The following is a 16,832-nucleotide window of genomic DNA, read 5'->3' on the forward strand; positions in this document are numbered from 1 at the left end:
GGGCATGGGCATGATCACCATCATGGAGACAAGCATCACGGTGAGGAGAAGAAGGAGCATCACCATCATGGAGAGAAGCATCATGATGAGTCGAAGAAGGAGCATCACCATCACGAAGAAAAGCATCACGGTGAGGAGAAGAAGGAGCATCACCATCATGGAGAGAAGCATCACGGTGAGGAGAAGAAGGGACATCACCATGGGCATGAGGATGACAAGAAGGAACATCACTCTTCACAAATTGGGGGCGCAGGGTCTTCAGGTCACGGTGGGGATTCGCATGGTCACAAGAAGAAGGACGAAGAGAAGAAAGAACATGGGGAGACAACACACCATGCTGCTGGGGTGACTCACACCCATCATCACAAGGAGTCTCATCACGGACATAAGGACGAGCATCATGGTAAGCACCCGTCTGCCCGGTTCATCCATTGCCCTGTCACCACACCTCGTAGCTACGATGACTACGAGAGATTAAAGGCGATACGAGCGCACGCGCCTTTCCTCCGGAGAGGGGAGCAGAACACGCGCCTCGTGCCACTCGACAACACTTATGTCTCCATACATGCATCCGTGCAACATATATATGTGTATCGCGTGCTGTCGCAGTTCGTGTACCTTCCCTTTTGAAGGCGCAACGCTAACAGCTGTGGCTGTGTTTGGCGATCTGTAGTAGTCGCTACCATCAGAGAACGCACGCAGTGTAAGTGATTCTGCTTTGTTTTCATCTCCCTGGTCAGACTCCTCTTCCACTGTAACTGAACAAAAAGACGAGGCGAAGACCCACTCGCACAAAACGGGAGAGAAACGTAAGCCACGCATGGTAACTGGCTCTTGTTAGGAATCCGCCGAGGTCTTGCAGCTCGTGAAGACTATTGTGTCTTCTCGAGGAATGCTGCCTGAGCTGCATCACTGAGTTTTCAGGAGAGTGTTGTAGCATTTCTTTGCTTCTGCATGCCGGGTGGGGACGTGTCCGGTCGCTATTTATATTTGCCTATCGATGTTCTCTCCTTGCATCCACTAGAGTGTAAATATTCAACTCGAGGCCCTGGCAGAATAGGCGTGGCAGATGGCTTCGTCAATACTGGACCCGCCTTGGAGGGGGGAGGGCCTGGTAGTTGAAGAGCGGGGGTGAAGCGTCGGTTAGCACGGAGTGGAACACATGTGTATTACAAGAGCGAGTCAAAACACTCCACAAACAGAAGGGCGTTCTCCCCTTTTGTCCAGCTTGTTCTTTTTATACTGTAGAGACCCCAGCATAGTCTCTTCCGTGGCTACGGGTAGAGGCCAATGCTTTTTTGCACGGGGACCTGCAGCGTGGGTGATGTCGCGGCAATTTCACGGCATCTAAGTCATCGAGTGTATTTTCTTCCCGAGCCGCCGTCGAGTGTGCAGCAGTGGTAAAAGACCCCGCTCAGGTTGAAAGATCTCCAAGGTGGCTGTAGTGGAGAACACAGATTTCCAATCAGTACCCTGCGACGAACCTGGACTTGGCAGACACACTTCTAAAAGTGCTTCGGTCTGTGTTCGCGGTGCAGGTCCTCATGGGCAGGACGACGATGACGAAGAGGAGCACGCTCGGAAAAAGAAGAAAAGTAAGTGTCTATTCGTTGCACTGTGGAATTTACGCGGGGGTACAAATATCCTTCTGTCCGGGCCCCAACATGTATATGTGTTTGTATTGTCAGCGGCTTCTTTGGTGTGTCGTCGGATGTATCTCGGGTCTTCGTTTCTTTTGACAGATAATCATGTCCTTCAGTCCGTTCCTCGCGTCCCTTCTTACGTTTTAGGAATCACACACTCTCTAGACAGATCAGCGATGCAATCCTCCCCACCTTGCGTGTCTGTGTCGGTCACGAGACACGTGTGATGTAGGCAGTATGACGTATCTCCAAAAGACAAGAGTTGTGTTCATCTTCTGTTGAAACACCTCTTCCCCCTTATCCAACGAATACATGTAATATTTGACGATCACGTCTAAGAGATGTTTTCTATCCTTCTGTAGTGGAATTCGTCTCATAGAAGCGCGTGCGCTCCGTTGACAGTTTGTTCCTGCCAGATTGTATGTGACCCTTCCTGATGAGTGAGAGCTCCATGTTTCTCAAGAGACAGGGGCAGCAGCGCCTCTAGATACTCTTCCGCCATTGCTTAGCGTACTAGTTCACTTTTTTCAAAGGACTTGCCTTACTCGTTCTACATTTTGCGGTGCGATGCCTTCGGGGTTGTAGAAATGGTGTCACTCTCTGTATCCTCGAGGAGATAGGAGGATGGCAGTAGATTTCCAAGCCAACCCTATCTCCAAGACGGAACTTTCACCGTGTTTGTCCTATGTTGCAGAGTCAAAAAAGGAACGTAAACGTGAGAAGAAAGAGAGAGAACGCCGCTTAAGACAAGGTGAGACTGCTGTGTGTCATGGGAGAAAAAGGGAAGACATAGGGATACTTTGTGTGCAGATTATATATCATGAGGTGTAAAAGTTTCTTTGTCAGATCCCCCTTCTTGCTGCGCAACGCCGATCTGGCTTGAAGCCTACAGCTCTGTCTAGTTTTCTTGTTCTCTTGTGAAGTTTTAATTCGGGAGTCGGTTCTCTATGGCCATTTCATATATGTGCATTCACCACTCGTGTAAACGAATATAGTACATATATATATAACTCTACATCTATAATGTAGGTACCGGCATTATATACGTATATATATAGATATGTATATATGCATGTACAGGCCTATCATGTCGACATCCTTAGGCATCTATTTCAAGGCAAGGACAGACTGTGTGCCCCGTGTTGGGGGAATCTCTGGAGTGAAGTGTTTGATGGGTCAGTTTTTTTTTCTCTTCAATTTGTTGTTCTTAGAAGCAGAGGAAGAAAGGGAGGCGGCTGACGAAATCGCTCAAGCAGGTGAGCATTGACCACGCTCAGCATCACCTTGTTGTCTGGGCCGTTCTCAGTGTTGTGCACTGACAGTCTTCGATTGTATGGGGAGATATACAGCCAGGTGACTGTACTGATTTCTTCGAAGTTGCCTCTCCAGGAGTAATGGATCATTCTGTTTACCTTCAGTGTCATGATCAATGAGGAGTGTCGCGTTGCTCTGTTTTCTTTTCACTTACCGCAGCTGAGGAAGCATCAAAACAAAGGAAACCGAAGAAACCCGATGACGATGATGATGACGATGATAACAATAATCGACCGAGCACCTCGGCTGCTTCGCAACGTACTAGGGCCGGTGACGACGATAGGGAGGAGGAGACGAGGAAAGTCACGACAACGACGCATACGACACGTAGGACCTCTTAGTCCGTTCTCTTCCACTTTGTTCCTTCTCTGTGACAATGCGGACCTATGTGCATTGGTGGTTCCTTTTCCTCCGACAGGGCATCCGAGCAGCTTCCTTCTCTTTTGTTAGAAACACGAGAGATCAAACTCATTTATGCGACGCAGTGGTAGATGTGTCTTGCTCGCTACTGTATTACTGCATGTCCCGCGTGCCCCGAGTGACTGGAATGCCACGCTTTGACTCGCCAATGAAAGGAACTCGTCATGAGAGAACTGCCTCATCCAGACTACAGAAGAAGGTAGATATAGATAGGTAGGATGGCTCTCTCGTAAGCGTGGTCTGACAATGGAACTGTCACATTGCCTGACAAATGCGAGTGTCAAGGTAATCGTGCAGTGTTGCCCAAGATCAGGCAGGACTTCACGAGAAAGCCTAGGAAGACAGAGAGGAGGCGGTGAGGGGGACGACAGGCACGCATATAGGTGTATTGATGGCCTTTGTTAGAGTTTTCACTGATGCTGCACACGGCGCAGAAAGGGAGGATAGTCACCGGGGTCGGGCGAAGAAGTGTGGACACATTTATTAAGTGAGAGTCTTAGGAACAAAGATATAGGATCACTGTCTTCTGAAAGTGGTTCGAGCCCTCAGGCAATGATTTACAAGTGGCCGAGCCGCTTTTCAGCCTTGTTCTCTTTTTTGGCATGAGAAGCTCATAACTATGATACGCAGTTATACAGCTGAACGCCCTTCGGCCGACGATGCTCATGGCCATACGTTTCTTGGCAGGGATGGGTAGAGTGAATGTGTTTCGTGTGATGTACTTTCTATTTAGCTAGTGCCGGTGTGGTATGAAGATGAAGCGAGAGGGACCCGTACCATATCTGTCGCTGTTCCTATCTAGAGTATGGTGTCTATGGGACTGTATTGTTGTGTTCTGTCTCGAACGTGCCCTCTGTGTAGCACGACAGTACATAGGTTTTTGGTGTATAGAGAGAGAGAGGAAGTGAGAGATGCAAACGATATGTTGATTTATCAGTTGCGTTTCCTGTAAGGAAGGACTTTTCTCTCTGCCCCTTTCTCTGTTCTCATGGGGGGGACCGAGCTTAGCTTTCATGTAGAAGAGTGATGCTCAGCGAAGCAACACAATAGATCCAGTGTAAGGCCATTGCTCCTCTCCCACCTCTCACGATGAGAGAGATCGTGCAATAGAATGGTGGTTCCACATCTGGAACGTCAATGATCGCCAAGATGGCACCTCCCGTGTCCGTTTCTTCCCCACCTCTCTTCAGAGTCCCACTTCTCTTTTTGCCGTGTTTCCGTGATGTCTTGGAGGACAAGTATTGTCATCACAGGTGAGGAGGAATGCTCGTCTCTCATCTCAAGTCTGTGTGTGTGGGTTGATAAAATCTGAATTCTTTTCTTCAGGAGATAACGACGACGAGAAAGAGGAATCTGCAGAACGTATAGAAGTCCACAGGCATCACCGGCATCACCTCCATCTCCCTGGCGGCAAGGACATAATCACAACCGTGGCGGGTAAGATATACGGCATACGTGACTGGCGCCACGTCAAGTCTCCTGTAAATACAAACGGAAATTTGCGTGTGCACGCGTGTACAGATGTATAGACATACATATGGAACACTTGTGGATGCATTCCAGTTCCCGGGAGCCATATTATCCATATATAATAGGTACATGTATTGTATGCCGGCCTTTACCACCACCTGAGACTGTGTTTGTTATCGTCCTCTTCTCATGTCGACTGAGCGAGTCGCAGGCTATCCCGAGGTATAAGTCTGTCTCTGATTTCGTATATATACGTCGGTTGGCCGCCCGTGCATGCATATTTCTTGACCTTGAGAGACACCGTTCCGTCTCAAGCAACACATACTATCTCAGAAAGCCGAAAAGCGTGGCGGAATTGTTGGAGGCTAGGAGTTGTATTTCAGCGCAGTGGACTCGTTTTCTGTTTTCAGATCACCTCGATGTTCCCCCGGAACCTTTCATTAAGGAGTACGAAACCATGAAAGGTAACGACTGATGTTGTGATACACGAACTTACTGTTAACACCCTATATGGTGCCTACCTATCTTGTTAACCTCTTGTTTTGGCTCAAACGAAAGCGATCCCTCTAGTGCTTAAAGAGTTGTGCCTGCGCAGTCCTCAATCCAGTCTTTGACGAAACTATCTGCCCGCCCGCGAGACTCGTCCCCCCTGTTATGCATTTCTACATATACATACACACAGACACACGTCTAGAGAAACTCGTATGCATACCTTAGCGATGTCTTGCTCGGGCACTTTCGTCTCTGGGGCTCAGGATGCTGACACTGAAGTAACGTGCTCTCCCTCCGTGTAGTTGAAGAAAAGGAGATGTCTGCCATTGTACATAGCGTAGAACTTTGATGATATGTTTTCCTCTCTTTATGGGGACACAGCACTTGTAGATGAGGCTTCATTCATATGACGTCTGCTGGAGCATTCATTTTGATACCAAGTCGGAAGACTCCTCATGCTGTCCACGACTGTGCTTGGCCGCATATACCCGTGGTCTAGGGCCAGTGCCACCTCATCAGCTTTGTCTGAAACAGCTGTACCACTACCCCGGGGACTGGCTGACGAGGTGAAGCTTACGTATGGGCACTGCTGTAAGTCCGTCTGCGCCTTCTTGATATAACGAGTAACAGTGAAGACTCCTGACGTGAGGAATTGAGGTGGTCTAGCCGCCCTGAGTGAGAAGAAGACGAAAATGTATGTAACAGGCAGTAGGAAGAAGGAGGGGAGCGCCGGTGGTAGAGTCATATATCTCTAGGCTCAGATGTAAACGGAGAAGCGGAAACCGAAAGTGAATGTCGCGTCTTTGTATGCATTTTGCAGCTTCCGCAAAGAACCTTAAAAAGCTTGTGATGGAGATGATTAAGCAAAGTAAGAAGCCTTCATTTCATACATTGCCATCTTGTCTCGTTCCACGAATAATCAAGAGAAAAACAGCTACGAAAAGTCATAGTAGAGAGTCAAGGCTCCGGACTGGCATCGCTGATTGCAGAAGTCAGGGGATACCTGGTTTTACCTTCTTTTTATATGCCGCGGAGTAGAAACACATCATAGACTTGGTGCTGCCTGACACACAAGTCTAGTTTCTCAATATCTCCTCTCACATCCCTTACGTGTGTGTATCTGTGAGCACGCAGACACGTCCCTGCATAAGTGCATGAACCGTATTTACGATTTCAAGTGCACATAAGCTGCATACGAGATATTGAAGTGCAATCCAATCTGTATGACGGGTAACATTCCGTTCTGTTGCTATCTCCTTTAGAGCTTTCTATACGATTGCCATTCTTTCTATTTCCTGTCTCGTCTGACGTGCGCCTGTCCATTCTGCGTGCATCGTTCCCTTCTTCAGAATCAGGAGGAAAACTGTCTAAGAGTAAGTCTATACATAACTCGCTGTAGCAAGCACCTCTAAGAAGACGCCTTCTGGGGTAGTGAAGGAAGTCTTCTGATATTCCTATGTGTTTCTTGTTTCCAAGTCTACGTCCGGTGCCGCACAAGGTAGATTCTGCGAAGCAGTATCGCTTTGATGAAGCAGACTACACATATGCAGCGTATGCATGTCGGTATACCTAAAGGAACAACTAGAGAGTCGGTGTATGAATGCTGGCAAGTCACTAATTCCACTTATGGCTTTGACGTCTTCTCTCACGAATGCCGAAAACAGGTTTAGGGTTTCCGCTCACCAGAAGTGCCTAAGAGTTCATAAAGTTGCCAGTGTTTCTCATATGTAACGATTGTCTTAGTGAAGGGGTTAGTCTGGATCATACCTGCGTTCCCCGTAGAATCCGTACCGAGGATACGTATATATGTGTATATATACCTAGGCATACGTATACATACGCATGATGCAGGTGTAGAGTTTGCTCACGAGAGGGTGGTGCAGTACTCCGCGAGTTAGCTTCTGCTTGTCTCTGGAGATCTCTGAGACTTTCACACCCTCGCTAGTATATACCTATCCCAAGGTTTACACAACATGACTCGGATGAGCCTACGCGCGCCTATCTCGCTGTCTACAATTTTCCTTTTAGTGCATTCAGTTGTTTTCCATCCCCGACCCCTGCAGTGACGGGGTAGACACCTACTTCGTGAACAGGTGGTCTAGGGGGAGAGAAAAGGTGATAAAAGAATCGCCCAGCTTCCTAGACAGAACAGGAATCTTGCGGTGCTTCAGTTCTTCTTGTCCCGGCTTCCCGTCTGTCTCGCTTGTCTGAACAGTTTGCGTGGTTTAGTTCACTGCATAAGTAATTGAGGTGCGGATGGACAGAGAAGCGACCCCACCCTTGGAACCCGATCTCATGCGTCCGTTCAAGCGGTAGACTGCGGGGATAAAGAAGGAACTCTCGGTCCTGTCTGTCTTCTTTTCTCACAGAAGAGCTATCTAAAAAGGCTAAGAAGCTCATCAAGAAGGCGTTAAAGGGAAAGCTCTAGCACTCAAGAGCTAAACCCGCGTTTTCCTCTGGAACTGCCAGTCCTAGAGGCCAGAATGTCTTCTGGGCTCGTTCAGTCTCGTCAATCCCAAGCGCTAAAGTAATCTTTCATCTTGTTTTGGACCCTGGGCGGTGGCACATGTTTTTCAATCTTACTGATAATGCCTTTCTCTCTCCCTGACAGGTAGTTTTGGTGGGTTGGCGGTTTCCTGTGCACGTCCGGCCAGCGTCCACGGCTGGATCATGAAGGGCTGCAGAACCACTCCCGGTGACGGAAAGATACGTTCAAACATAGCAGGTTTCAAGCTGTACAGGCGTTTTTTTGGAGATGCCAGTCGACCTCGCGCACCAAAGTGCAGAGAGGGAGGACGGCAGATTAATGAAAATATTTGGAACACCGAAAAGATTGGAAAGACTTTTTCACTGGAAGGATCGGAGAAAAGAGAAAGGAGAGCCAAGCTGTCCGTAGCACAAGAAAAGTCTTCAACGTGTTAAACTTTGCCGGCGATTCTCGATTGACGCCGTGCTACGGATGTTGTCTGGATGTATGTTTTTCTTCACATCACGCTTTCCCCAATTATCGTCGCTAAGCGCAGGGCGCCCGCCAAATGGTCTTTTTCATGACCTCGAAGGGACAAAGTCACCGCAACTCTCGTTTGAATCCGTTTTTGTGTGTTGAGAATTCCTCTCGTGTTCGGTTGCGCACTCATCCTATAGGGCATTCCTCCTCGAGGACTGCTCCCACATATGCTGCCATCTCTACGTTTCAAAAGGAGGTAGACAAGTTCTCCAAGGACGGCACATACTTGCGTTCATCTGTATGCATCCATTCTGCTGTGGCTGAAGTGTGGCACGCCGTACGCCGCGCGGCCCATCGCTGGGAATGAACCCGAGCTGGAAACAGTGTCCCCCTCTTGGAGATCGTAGCAACTGAAGGGGCGTACACAGACGACACTCCTCACTGATGGACGCTCTAGAAGCAATGAGAGACGGTTGCCCAGTTTTCACGCGGCCACTCGCTTTAGGCGTAATACATTTCTTAACTTCTGATCTCCAGGCTGGCTGCGGTGTTCGCCAGACGCTGTTCCGACCGTGGTCGCCCTGCTCATCCGGGTAATTCACAGCGTCCGACTTTTTCCGCCTAAGCCGTGCGGAGGAAAAAGCTGTCCGTTGGGCCCGGTACTCTGAAAGACGTGCAGTGATCAGGACGCCTAGTGCCGTAGCGCTCCCCAGGGTAGCGGGACGACGACCGACATGCTAGGAACGTAGAAATTGCGCCAGTGGCAGGTGCCCTCTCTCTCGTAGTCGTGTGGTTTCGGGCGCTGTTGGTAGAGACCAGTGAAGGAGTTAACTCGTCAAGGGAAGCGCTCTTGTTCCTCCGGTGTAGGAGGGTGTGGTGAAGTCTGCAGAGAGTCGAGTGATACATTTTTTGGAAGCCGCCGCTACTTGGCAACCTGCGGGAGCTTCGCAGCCGTCGTGTTTCGCGTTGAGATGGTGAAGTGGCCGCGTGTCCTCTCCCTGAAGCGCTGCCGCGAGGCCGAAGCCGTTGTTGGGTTTGCAGAACAGGAGTGAGGCGGAGCCTGCAGTACCGGATGAGACGCCAGTCCGACTGGCCGCGCGCGTGAGGCTGAATTCAGCTTCTACCCTTGCCGCCGAATTTAGCATAACAACGCTTAGAAGACCTAATCTGTACTTTGCAACATCCCTACGGTCGCAGGCCCGCGCGAAGGCGCTGGACCTGCGTGGCAGCACGAGACTTCTGCGGGGACGTCTGCGTCGTAGCATTCCCACTTACTCTCTAGAGGCAGCCCTGGTACCAATCCTCATCCGGGGTGATACACAGCTTAGCCCCTCCCTCAGGTTACAAGATGTTATTCAGCAGGCCATGCCCCGTACTGCTGAGGACATTCAGGCTTTAGCCTCATCCGCGGAGACAGCGACCCACTCAGCGGCGTGTCGCGGTGGATCAAAGTCTCCACTCCATGGTGGGTCATCACGGGCCCTGCTCGTACCGCGCCCTGTTACGAAGTGAAGAGATTGATTGTCCCTACTTTTTTTTCGGGGATGGTTGATAAAGTGCGAAAAATTTTGAACTCTCACTCTTCCTTCGTCGGTCGCTTCGAGCCGGTACCCGTCCTGGCCGAGAGGAACTTCATCCTGGACCCCAGCTCCCCCTGGCACGGTTGCTACTGGAAGTCCCCCCATCTACTGCGCAGCAATCGCGTTTGCCTATCCAACAAGTCCCCGTCCTGCAGCTGACGGACAACCGTACCGAGGTGGGAACGGGGTCGATCCCGTGTACCCCGTAGTGCTCTGGGGAGACAAACGCTTCCCACGGGTCGCTGCTGGCTAGGCTGGTGTACTTGAAGAAGGTCAGAAATAGGGTGTTTGAGCGGTGGCATAAGCGGATGGATCATGAGAAAGCTGATATACAGCCTACTCAGCGAGTGCCGGCAGGTCTGGCGTTAGTTCAACTTACAGGACCTGATAGTATCCGAGGCAGTATGGAACTGGCGGCGAGGTACAGCACGCTGCATCGGGTGTTGGGTACCACGGCATCGGGTCGCATATATATCAGCAGTCGCTGTGAGGAAATTTAGCCATCGGCTTTTGCGGAGGTTCTCGCCGACGACCCACACTACGGGGACCCCTACGGATCCTGATGACGCCGATGTGTTTCTACTTGAAGGCCGCCCTACCTCGCTGAGCCGGTAGGATAAGAAAAAGAAGGGGGAAGCGTCATCCCGGAAGCGACGCCAGTAGAGTCCTGCAGGACGTCTACAGGACAGTCGCCGACGACAGACTGCACGGGCGACGGGATACAGAGCAGCACCATAAGTGTGGACGCGGCAGGCACGTGGGACCCAAGAACCAAAAGAAGAAGTGTGCACACGGGAGCCGTAGACCGGAGAAAGAACGGACTAGGAGATGCTAAAAGGAGCTCAGGCCCGCGAGGCGAGAGAGTGGGACGGCAGCAAGAGACGTTGCCAGCTGTGAGGACAGAGGAACGATTGGGGTCCGCTCAGCGAGGCGAGCGCACTGTGAGTGTATGCGACGTGTACGTGCCGTGCAGAGAAGCGCAGCGGCGAGCATGATGAGAGAGTGCTGTGAGAATGGATGGAACACAGTTTCCCGACGCGGTGGCACAGCCCTGACGAACGTGCTAGTCAGGTCGGACCTGAGAGAGATGGAGAACGGGGGTTCGTACTAAGTCCGCGCGCATATGAACCGGTGACCGGCGTCGCACTCTGGCCGTCAGGTGGCCCCGGACAACATAGGCGTTCAGGAAGAAAAGTACTACACAAAGAGTAAACCCAGTTTATTGGCAAGGTCGCCAACTACCGCGCTCCGGCTAGTCCGTACTAGCCACGATACACGGTGCGCCCTTCGTGGGCTAGCTTGAGGCCTCTCAGCCGGCGTGGGCTCTACGCGTTTTCGTCGTGTATCCCTCCGGAGCTTGTCAACCCCTTAGCCATTCACCCTCCTATGACTAACACTGAAAGGGGTCGTTGTTTCAAGGCTGTGAGTGGTCATGATCTCTCCACAAGTGCTCCCAGCACGTGCCCAGATCTGGGGGGCTCATGTGTATTAGGCACGACTGGAGCAGGGCCAGGAAGGTCTGCGAGTTTGCTTAGTCGATTCTGCTGCCTCCGGCAGCAGCCAAAGTGCGCTTGACTCCTCCGAGCCCGGAACAGCACCCAGATAAGTTGGCGCCTAGGTGCCCGCGGCTCCATTGTTCTTTAAAAGTACATGAACATGGCTACGAGCCGGCACAGGGCTTGTGGTGTCTAGGCTAGAAGAGAGTGAGCAACTGGGCTGGAAACTCTGTTGGAGAGCCTTTGTCGGGGCTGGGGCTCTCTCCCTCACGAGCGCAAAAGAGTGCAACGCTAACCCCGGCGAAGCATCTGACCGGGTCTCATCTCGGCGCGAGAGCTGCTGGTGGAGCCAGCCCGTCGAAAGGTGTGTACTGGCCAGCCCGTAGGGGGAGGTACGGCACGGCGCCGTCATCTCAAGTGGACAACCGCCTACAATTAAGTGGCCGCCGAGGATCTCCTGCATCGAAGAGACGCCACCCGCAGCCACAGCGGCGCAGCTGAGCTCGACTCTCTACAGGCTCGGATCGGCTACCTTCGCGGAAACCGCTATCGCACGGGTCTGCCCGAATGGCGAGCCGCCTTTTGCCAGCGGTGAAGGCCTTTTTCCTAGGTGTCGCGGAGGCCTACTGGGAAGTCGCACAGTTCGAAGAAAAGGGTTGATACTCAACGTCAGGGTCGCGTGCACAAGGCTTGTGCCCTGTCTGCGGCATCGTACGTCGGCCGCTAGCTGCAGGAATGGCAGCGGTGCCGCGATGCCGGCCACATCGCGGCGAACGAATGCGAGAGAAGCTTGTAAGTGTCTCTCACTCGATAGTGGCGAGAAGGGACTGGACTGGTATGCAGAGTAGCGCGGTGGACTAAAGCCTCTGTCTGCAAACCACTAGAGGGCTTCATGAATCGGGGGGCTCGTACTGTACTGTACCACTTAGCTGGCCTCGGTGCGCCCTGCACGCTGTGCTGAAGTTTTTCCACATACCGCCCATCTGAAGATCTTCCGCGTCTTCGCTGCACCAGAGCTGTGTCTACAGAGTGCTGAACGATCATGTACAGTGCGTCTTCGCGGGCCCCACAGATCTCGGAAACCACACCCGCCGCCCTGTGTGAGAGCACACCTGGACAGCAAGGAAGGGAGAGTCTCCCCGCCGTGTTCTCTTCTTTCTTCGAAAGAAACGCGCCATGCTCGGTATCACCTTCTCAGGCTGCTGAAAGCTATCATAATGGAAGGGAGTTCTGTTGCTTGGAAGGTCACTGCAGTCATCAGTGTCACTCTCGCCTGCCTTGGCGCGCCCCATCTAGGTCCGGCTTGGCGCGTGGATGCGAAACCTGATCAACCGGAGAAGAGTATACTCCAAGCCGCGCAGGCGGGTGTCGCCGGTGCATGCACGCCAGGTAAATCTCTCAGTTTCGAGGGCTCCGGAAAGGTCTTCGACTTCAAATGCGCAGCAGGAGCAACACTCCTCCCGCCGGAAGCGAAGGGCAAGCAAACGTCACCCAGTCCCCTTCAGAAGGTATATCAGTTCAACCCCAACAAAACCAGATTGGAAGGCGCGAACCCGGTGTGTGAGAATGAGACGACGTTGGAATCTCTTGTTCCCGGATCAGTTCTCCTGAACGTGACAGAAGCAGGATCAGATCACCACCTGAGAAGCTCCGAGCCATCTTTCAAGCTTACTGTTGGAGAAGCACAGGAAGAGAACAAGCACCTGTGCTACATTTGCTCCGGGCCGGTCAGGGGCGATGTTAAAAGGCAGCAGCAGGAGCAGTCGAACTGCACCGTATACGTAACAGTGCCCAAGACAGCGCCGGTCCCGTCTCCGCCTTCCCAAGACGAGCATCCCGATTCTGGCTCCTTCTCGCCTTCAATGATCGGATGGCTGGGCCTCAGCGTAACGGGGTCTGCGCTCGCGCTGGCGCTACAGTTGTAGAAAAGGCAGCGCTTCGGGAGGGAACGACGCCCACCCCCCGTGCGCTTCACATAATTACTGTTCCGCAGTTGTAAAAACGTCTGGGAAGACGGGCCAGCGGTGTCACCTCAGAGGAGAAACGAGGAGGCTTCACGACGGCGTATCGGCGAGGACGTGGCTGGGTGGGAGAATCTGCCCCCGGTGCGACGATGGTGCGCCCAGCGGAGCGGTGCTGGATTGCTTTAGCTTCGACGTTTTCCTGAACAGCTTCGTTGTCCGAAACAAGTAAAGCCGGACAGCGCTGTTTTGACCAAAGAAATCACTGGCGTGCTCTGTGCAAAAAAGCTGGTCTAGGCGCAGGAAGCCGCGGTGTCCGCAGGTACCACTGCTAAGAACCGATGAATCAGCACCCCAAGGCGATTGATACCTAACAGGCTGGTCTCTCCCGATAGTTCGTATAGACGGGGAGGTCTGGCACTTCGAAGTCGGCTCGTCGCATCGTGGGGGTGTAGGAGGTCTCAAGGGCCGGTCTGTTCGCCCGTAAAAATGGCACGTGAGCTCGGGGCACATGCCAACGTTTCTGGGGTGTGTCCTGTATCACCCAGCTTCCGGCACTTTGGGCCAGTCCGAAAGTCACTTCGGAATGTTGCGGACACGGCTCTCAGGAGTTACAAGAGAATGCTGAACTCTGCCTGCTCATTCCGCTTAGTCTGAAGCGCGAGCGGCCCCAGTTTCCAATTCGTTTTGGTCACTCATCCTGATGGAATTGCCTGTTTATTTAGGCTGCATATCACACGTTAACGCACGTAATTTCATACTGTACCCAAGTCGCCCTGACGAGAACAACCGTGAGCGATTCCTCGGACCGACTTCACCGTCCCCTTGAACCACCTCCCGCGTTGTTCTCACCTGTGGCCTCTAAAACAAACAAAAAGTCGGGCTGTAGTACAGGATTGCTCGAGTCGCGTTGAATGCCGTGCTGTGGCCAAAGTGTAGCAAGCGCGACTCCATCGTCCGACCTCAGCCCTAACCGAGTTGGGTTCTACCCTCTGGAGGGTCAAGCGGCGCAGAACCTACACAGAGGTCCGCTCTTGACAGGAACGACGAAACCGATGACTGATGAGATGCTGGCAAACGTGGTGCCTGTTAGAAACGACGGGAAAATATCTGCTTTCTTGGCACTCACGCTTCGACACTTAATATGTTATTGCGCTTCTGGAGTAAGGAGCGTCTTGAGTACTTGAGCTCATGCTGCTCGCAATGACTGTTATTCGGCTGGTTCGCAGTCTTCAGAAAGCTACAGTGACTCGGAGACTAGTAGGGGAACGTACTGTCGGAGGCGAGGCCGTGATACGCGGAGCCTTAGAACCGCTGGAGACCGCACTCATATGTGCATTGTTTGCAAAATGCGGCGGCATCCGCAGTTGCACTCCGGTCCGCGTCCATACACATGGTGCGAAGTAACGGTCACGCCGTCTCCAGGTCGCTCTGCCCGTGCCCCCGGGCGGGGCTTCGCTCCAAGGGAGGGCGGTGGTATCCGGCGCAGCATACCAGAAGTCTCGGATAGTTCGTGGTGACACTGTCATTAGGCGTAAAGACGGGCTCTCTGACGCCACGTGGGGGCAAGACTACAGCGCCCGGTGTCCACTCGTTAGTTCCCTCGGTATTTTCATAGGAAGGTAAGTTCTGTTCTTTCCAGGGCACTCCCGTGACAGTCCCGGTCATCACACGTGTTCATCCGACGCATGCTCACCACACTGTCTCGTCACAGTTTCACCGATCCAGGCTTGCCACACCATTACACCCTTGTGGATGACCACAGTTCTCCCAGCTTGCTGAGGCGCGGTTTCCATTATTCCTCCCCGGCTCACTGCTGGCAACGTCCCTTGTTGCCGTCCTCAGCCTCTCGCCTCGCGAGCGTGCCAGTCTCGGGAGCGAGCGCCCCTTTTAGCAGATTTTGGCTTGTTCATCAATTCTGGACATAGGTGCCTGCCGCCCCGGCGTCCGCACTTCACTTCGATTTGGGTCACACGTGCCTGCCGCCCCGGCGTCCGCACTTTACTTTGGTTCGGTTCACACGTGCCTGCCGCCCCGGCGTCCGCGCTTTTCTCCGACTTCTGGCTCGTTCATATTCGTGCCTGCCGCCCCGGCGTTCGCACTTGCGACACTGCTCTGCCGTGTATCTCCCGCTTACTTTTCCATGAGCTTTTGCTCTGTGATCATTCCTCTTGCCTCCACTAGCGTTCGCTCCACGTTACGGTCCTCATTCTCTCTCCTACCTTCACGCCCCCCCGCGGTGGGGCGCTTTCTGGGCAAAAACATATCGGCTTCGTAAGGGTCCGAAGGAGACTCCCTTGTGAGGCATGTCGGTGCGAACCTCCGCAGCAACCGATGACTCAGTCTCCTCACCACACCTGTTCGTAAATCTAGGACATCATAAAATGAACCAGTGCCTTGGGACGCTAACACCCGATGCGGTGTACTGTATCTAGCCGCCAATTTCATACTGCCTCGGATCCTATCGTAAGCTGCACTAATGCCAAATCCCCCGGCAGCAACCGAGAAGACTGTATATCGACCTTCTCATGGTCTACCCACCTATGCAACTGCTCAAATACCCCATTTCTGATTCTCTTCAAATACAGAAGCCGATCCAACAAGGACGCCGGTAAATTATTTGTCTCCCCCAGGAACTGCCTGTCAATGGGTAGCACTGGATCGACCCCATATACCACGCGATAAGGTGATTCCCCTGTTGCAGGGTGGGGGCTTGTGCGGTACGCAAAAGCGATTGCTGCGCAATACATATCCCACTCTCCCCCTTTCTCCATTACCGAACATGCGTTCCCCAGCGTTTTCATGGAGGCTTCGACCACCCCATTTGCTTGAGGGTTCTATGGGCAGATCCGAAGGCGACGGATTCCCCACCGAAAGAGCAACTCCTGCACAAGCTTCGCATCGAACACTTTCGCATTGTCGGTGAGGATGGCTGCGGGGCACCCATCTTGACATATTAGCCTGTGAGTGATTACTGCAGCGACGGTTTCCGCGGTAAGGTCGGTTACAGGGACTATCTCGGGCCACTTAGAGAAATGATCTATCATAACTAGCACATATGAATTTCCTCTCGTTGTTTTGACCAAAGGCCCGTATTCATCAACAGCCCAAGTATGAAACAACCCAGGCTTGGGTAGACTAGCTGGAGTGCTTGGCTGGAGTGTCTGCCTGTGGTCTAATGGCTTCCTTCGTGCACAAGCTAGACACCCTTCAATTATTCGGCGCAAATCTTCGCGCATGGCCGGCCAGGCATACCTACGCCTCAATTGGCTATGCACTCTATCCGTTCCCAGTGGCCCACTATGGTAAGCAGCGACCAAGTTATTGCGTAACCCTCTCGGCACGAATACCCGGAGCGCCCCATCTTCCCCCTGTTTGAAGAGAGTGCCGTCGTATACTGTGTACTGGCTCCGGAGAAAACTAGTAAGAGAATGTCACCAACGCGGCGCGGCACCTACATTATTCGTGCGAAGAGCTCTTACCAGGTAAGCAGCGACCAAGTTATTGCG

The 16,832-nt window shown here is 52.5% G+C and overlaps 3 protein-coding genes across 3 annotated transcripts; 2 read left to right on the forward strand and 1 right to left on the reverse strand.

Annotated features, from left to right (window-relative positions):
- CSUI_006178 (uncharacterized protein) lies at positions 1-8,403 on the forward strand (the record flags this gene model as incomplete). The annotated part of the gene is made up of 11 exons (XM_068066342.1): positions 1-403; positions 741-809; positions 1,539-1,595; positions 2,338-2,394; positions 2,855-2,899; positions 3,117-3,284; positions 4,704-4,814; positions 5,258-5,311; positions 6,160-6,207; positions 6,689-6,712; positions 7,709-8,403. Coding segments are annotated over 11 exons (1,095 nt in total), but the record flags the coding sequence as incomplete, so codon positions are not given.
- A 4,132-nt stretch (positions 8,404-12,535) lies between these two features.
- CSUI_006179 (uncharacterized protein) lies at positions 12,536-14,272 on the forward strand. Its single transcript, XM_068066343.1, has one exon. The coding sequence runs from the start codon at positions 12,580-12,582 to the stop codon at positions 13,285-13,287; it is 708 nt and encodes a 235-aa protein (XP_067921681.1). The 5' UTR covers positions 12,536-12,579; the 3' UTR covers positions 13,288-14,272.
- Positions 14,273-14,944: 672 nt separating this feature from the next.
- Positions 14,945-16,105, reverse strand: CSUI_006180 (gag-pol polyprotein). The gene has a single exon (XM_068066344.1). It carries the CDS (start codon positions 16,095-16,097, stop codon positions 15,768-15,770), a length of 330 nt encoding a protein of 109 aa, XP_067921682.1. The 5' UTR covers positions 16,098-16,105; the 3' UTR covers positions 14,945-15,767.
- Between the last annotated feature and the right edge of the window lie 727 nt (positions 16,106-16,832).

The sequence above is a fragment of the Cystoisospora suis genome (assembly GCF_002600585.1).
Source record: "Cystoisospora suis strain Wien I chromosome Unknown contig_3091, whole genome shotgun sequence".
In the NCBI taxonomy this organism is placed as follows: domain Eukaryota; phylum Apicomplexa; class Conoidasida; order Eucoccidiorida; family Sarcocystidae; genus Cystoisospora; species Cystoisospora suis.

Coding starts and splice junctions, on each gene's coding strand:
- CSUI_006179 (XM_068066343.1), top strand. CDS start 12,580: ATGGAAGGGAGTTCTGTTGCTTGGAAGGTCACTGCAGTCATCAGTGTC.
- CSUI_006180 (XM_068066344.1), bottom strand. CDS start 16,097: ATGGAGAAAGGGGGAGAGTGGGATATGTATTGCGCAGCAATCGCTTTT.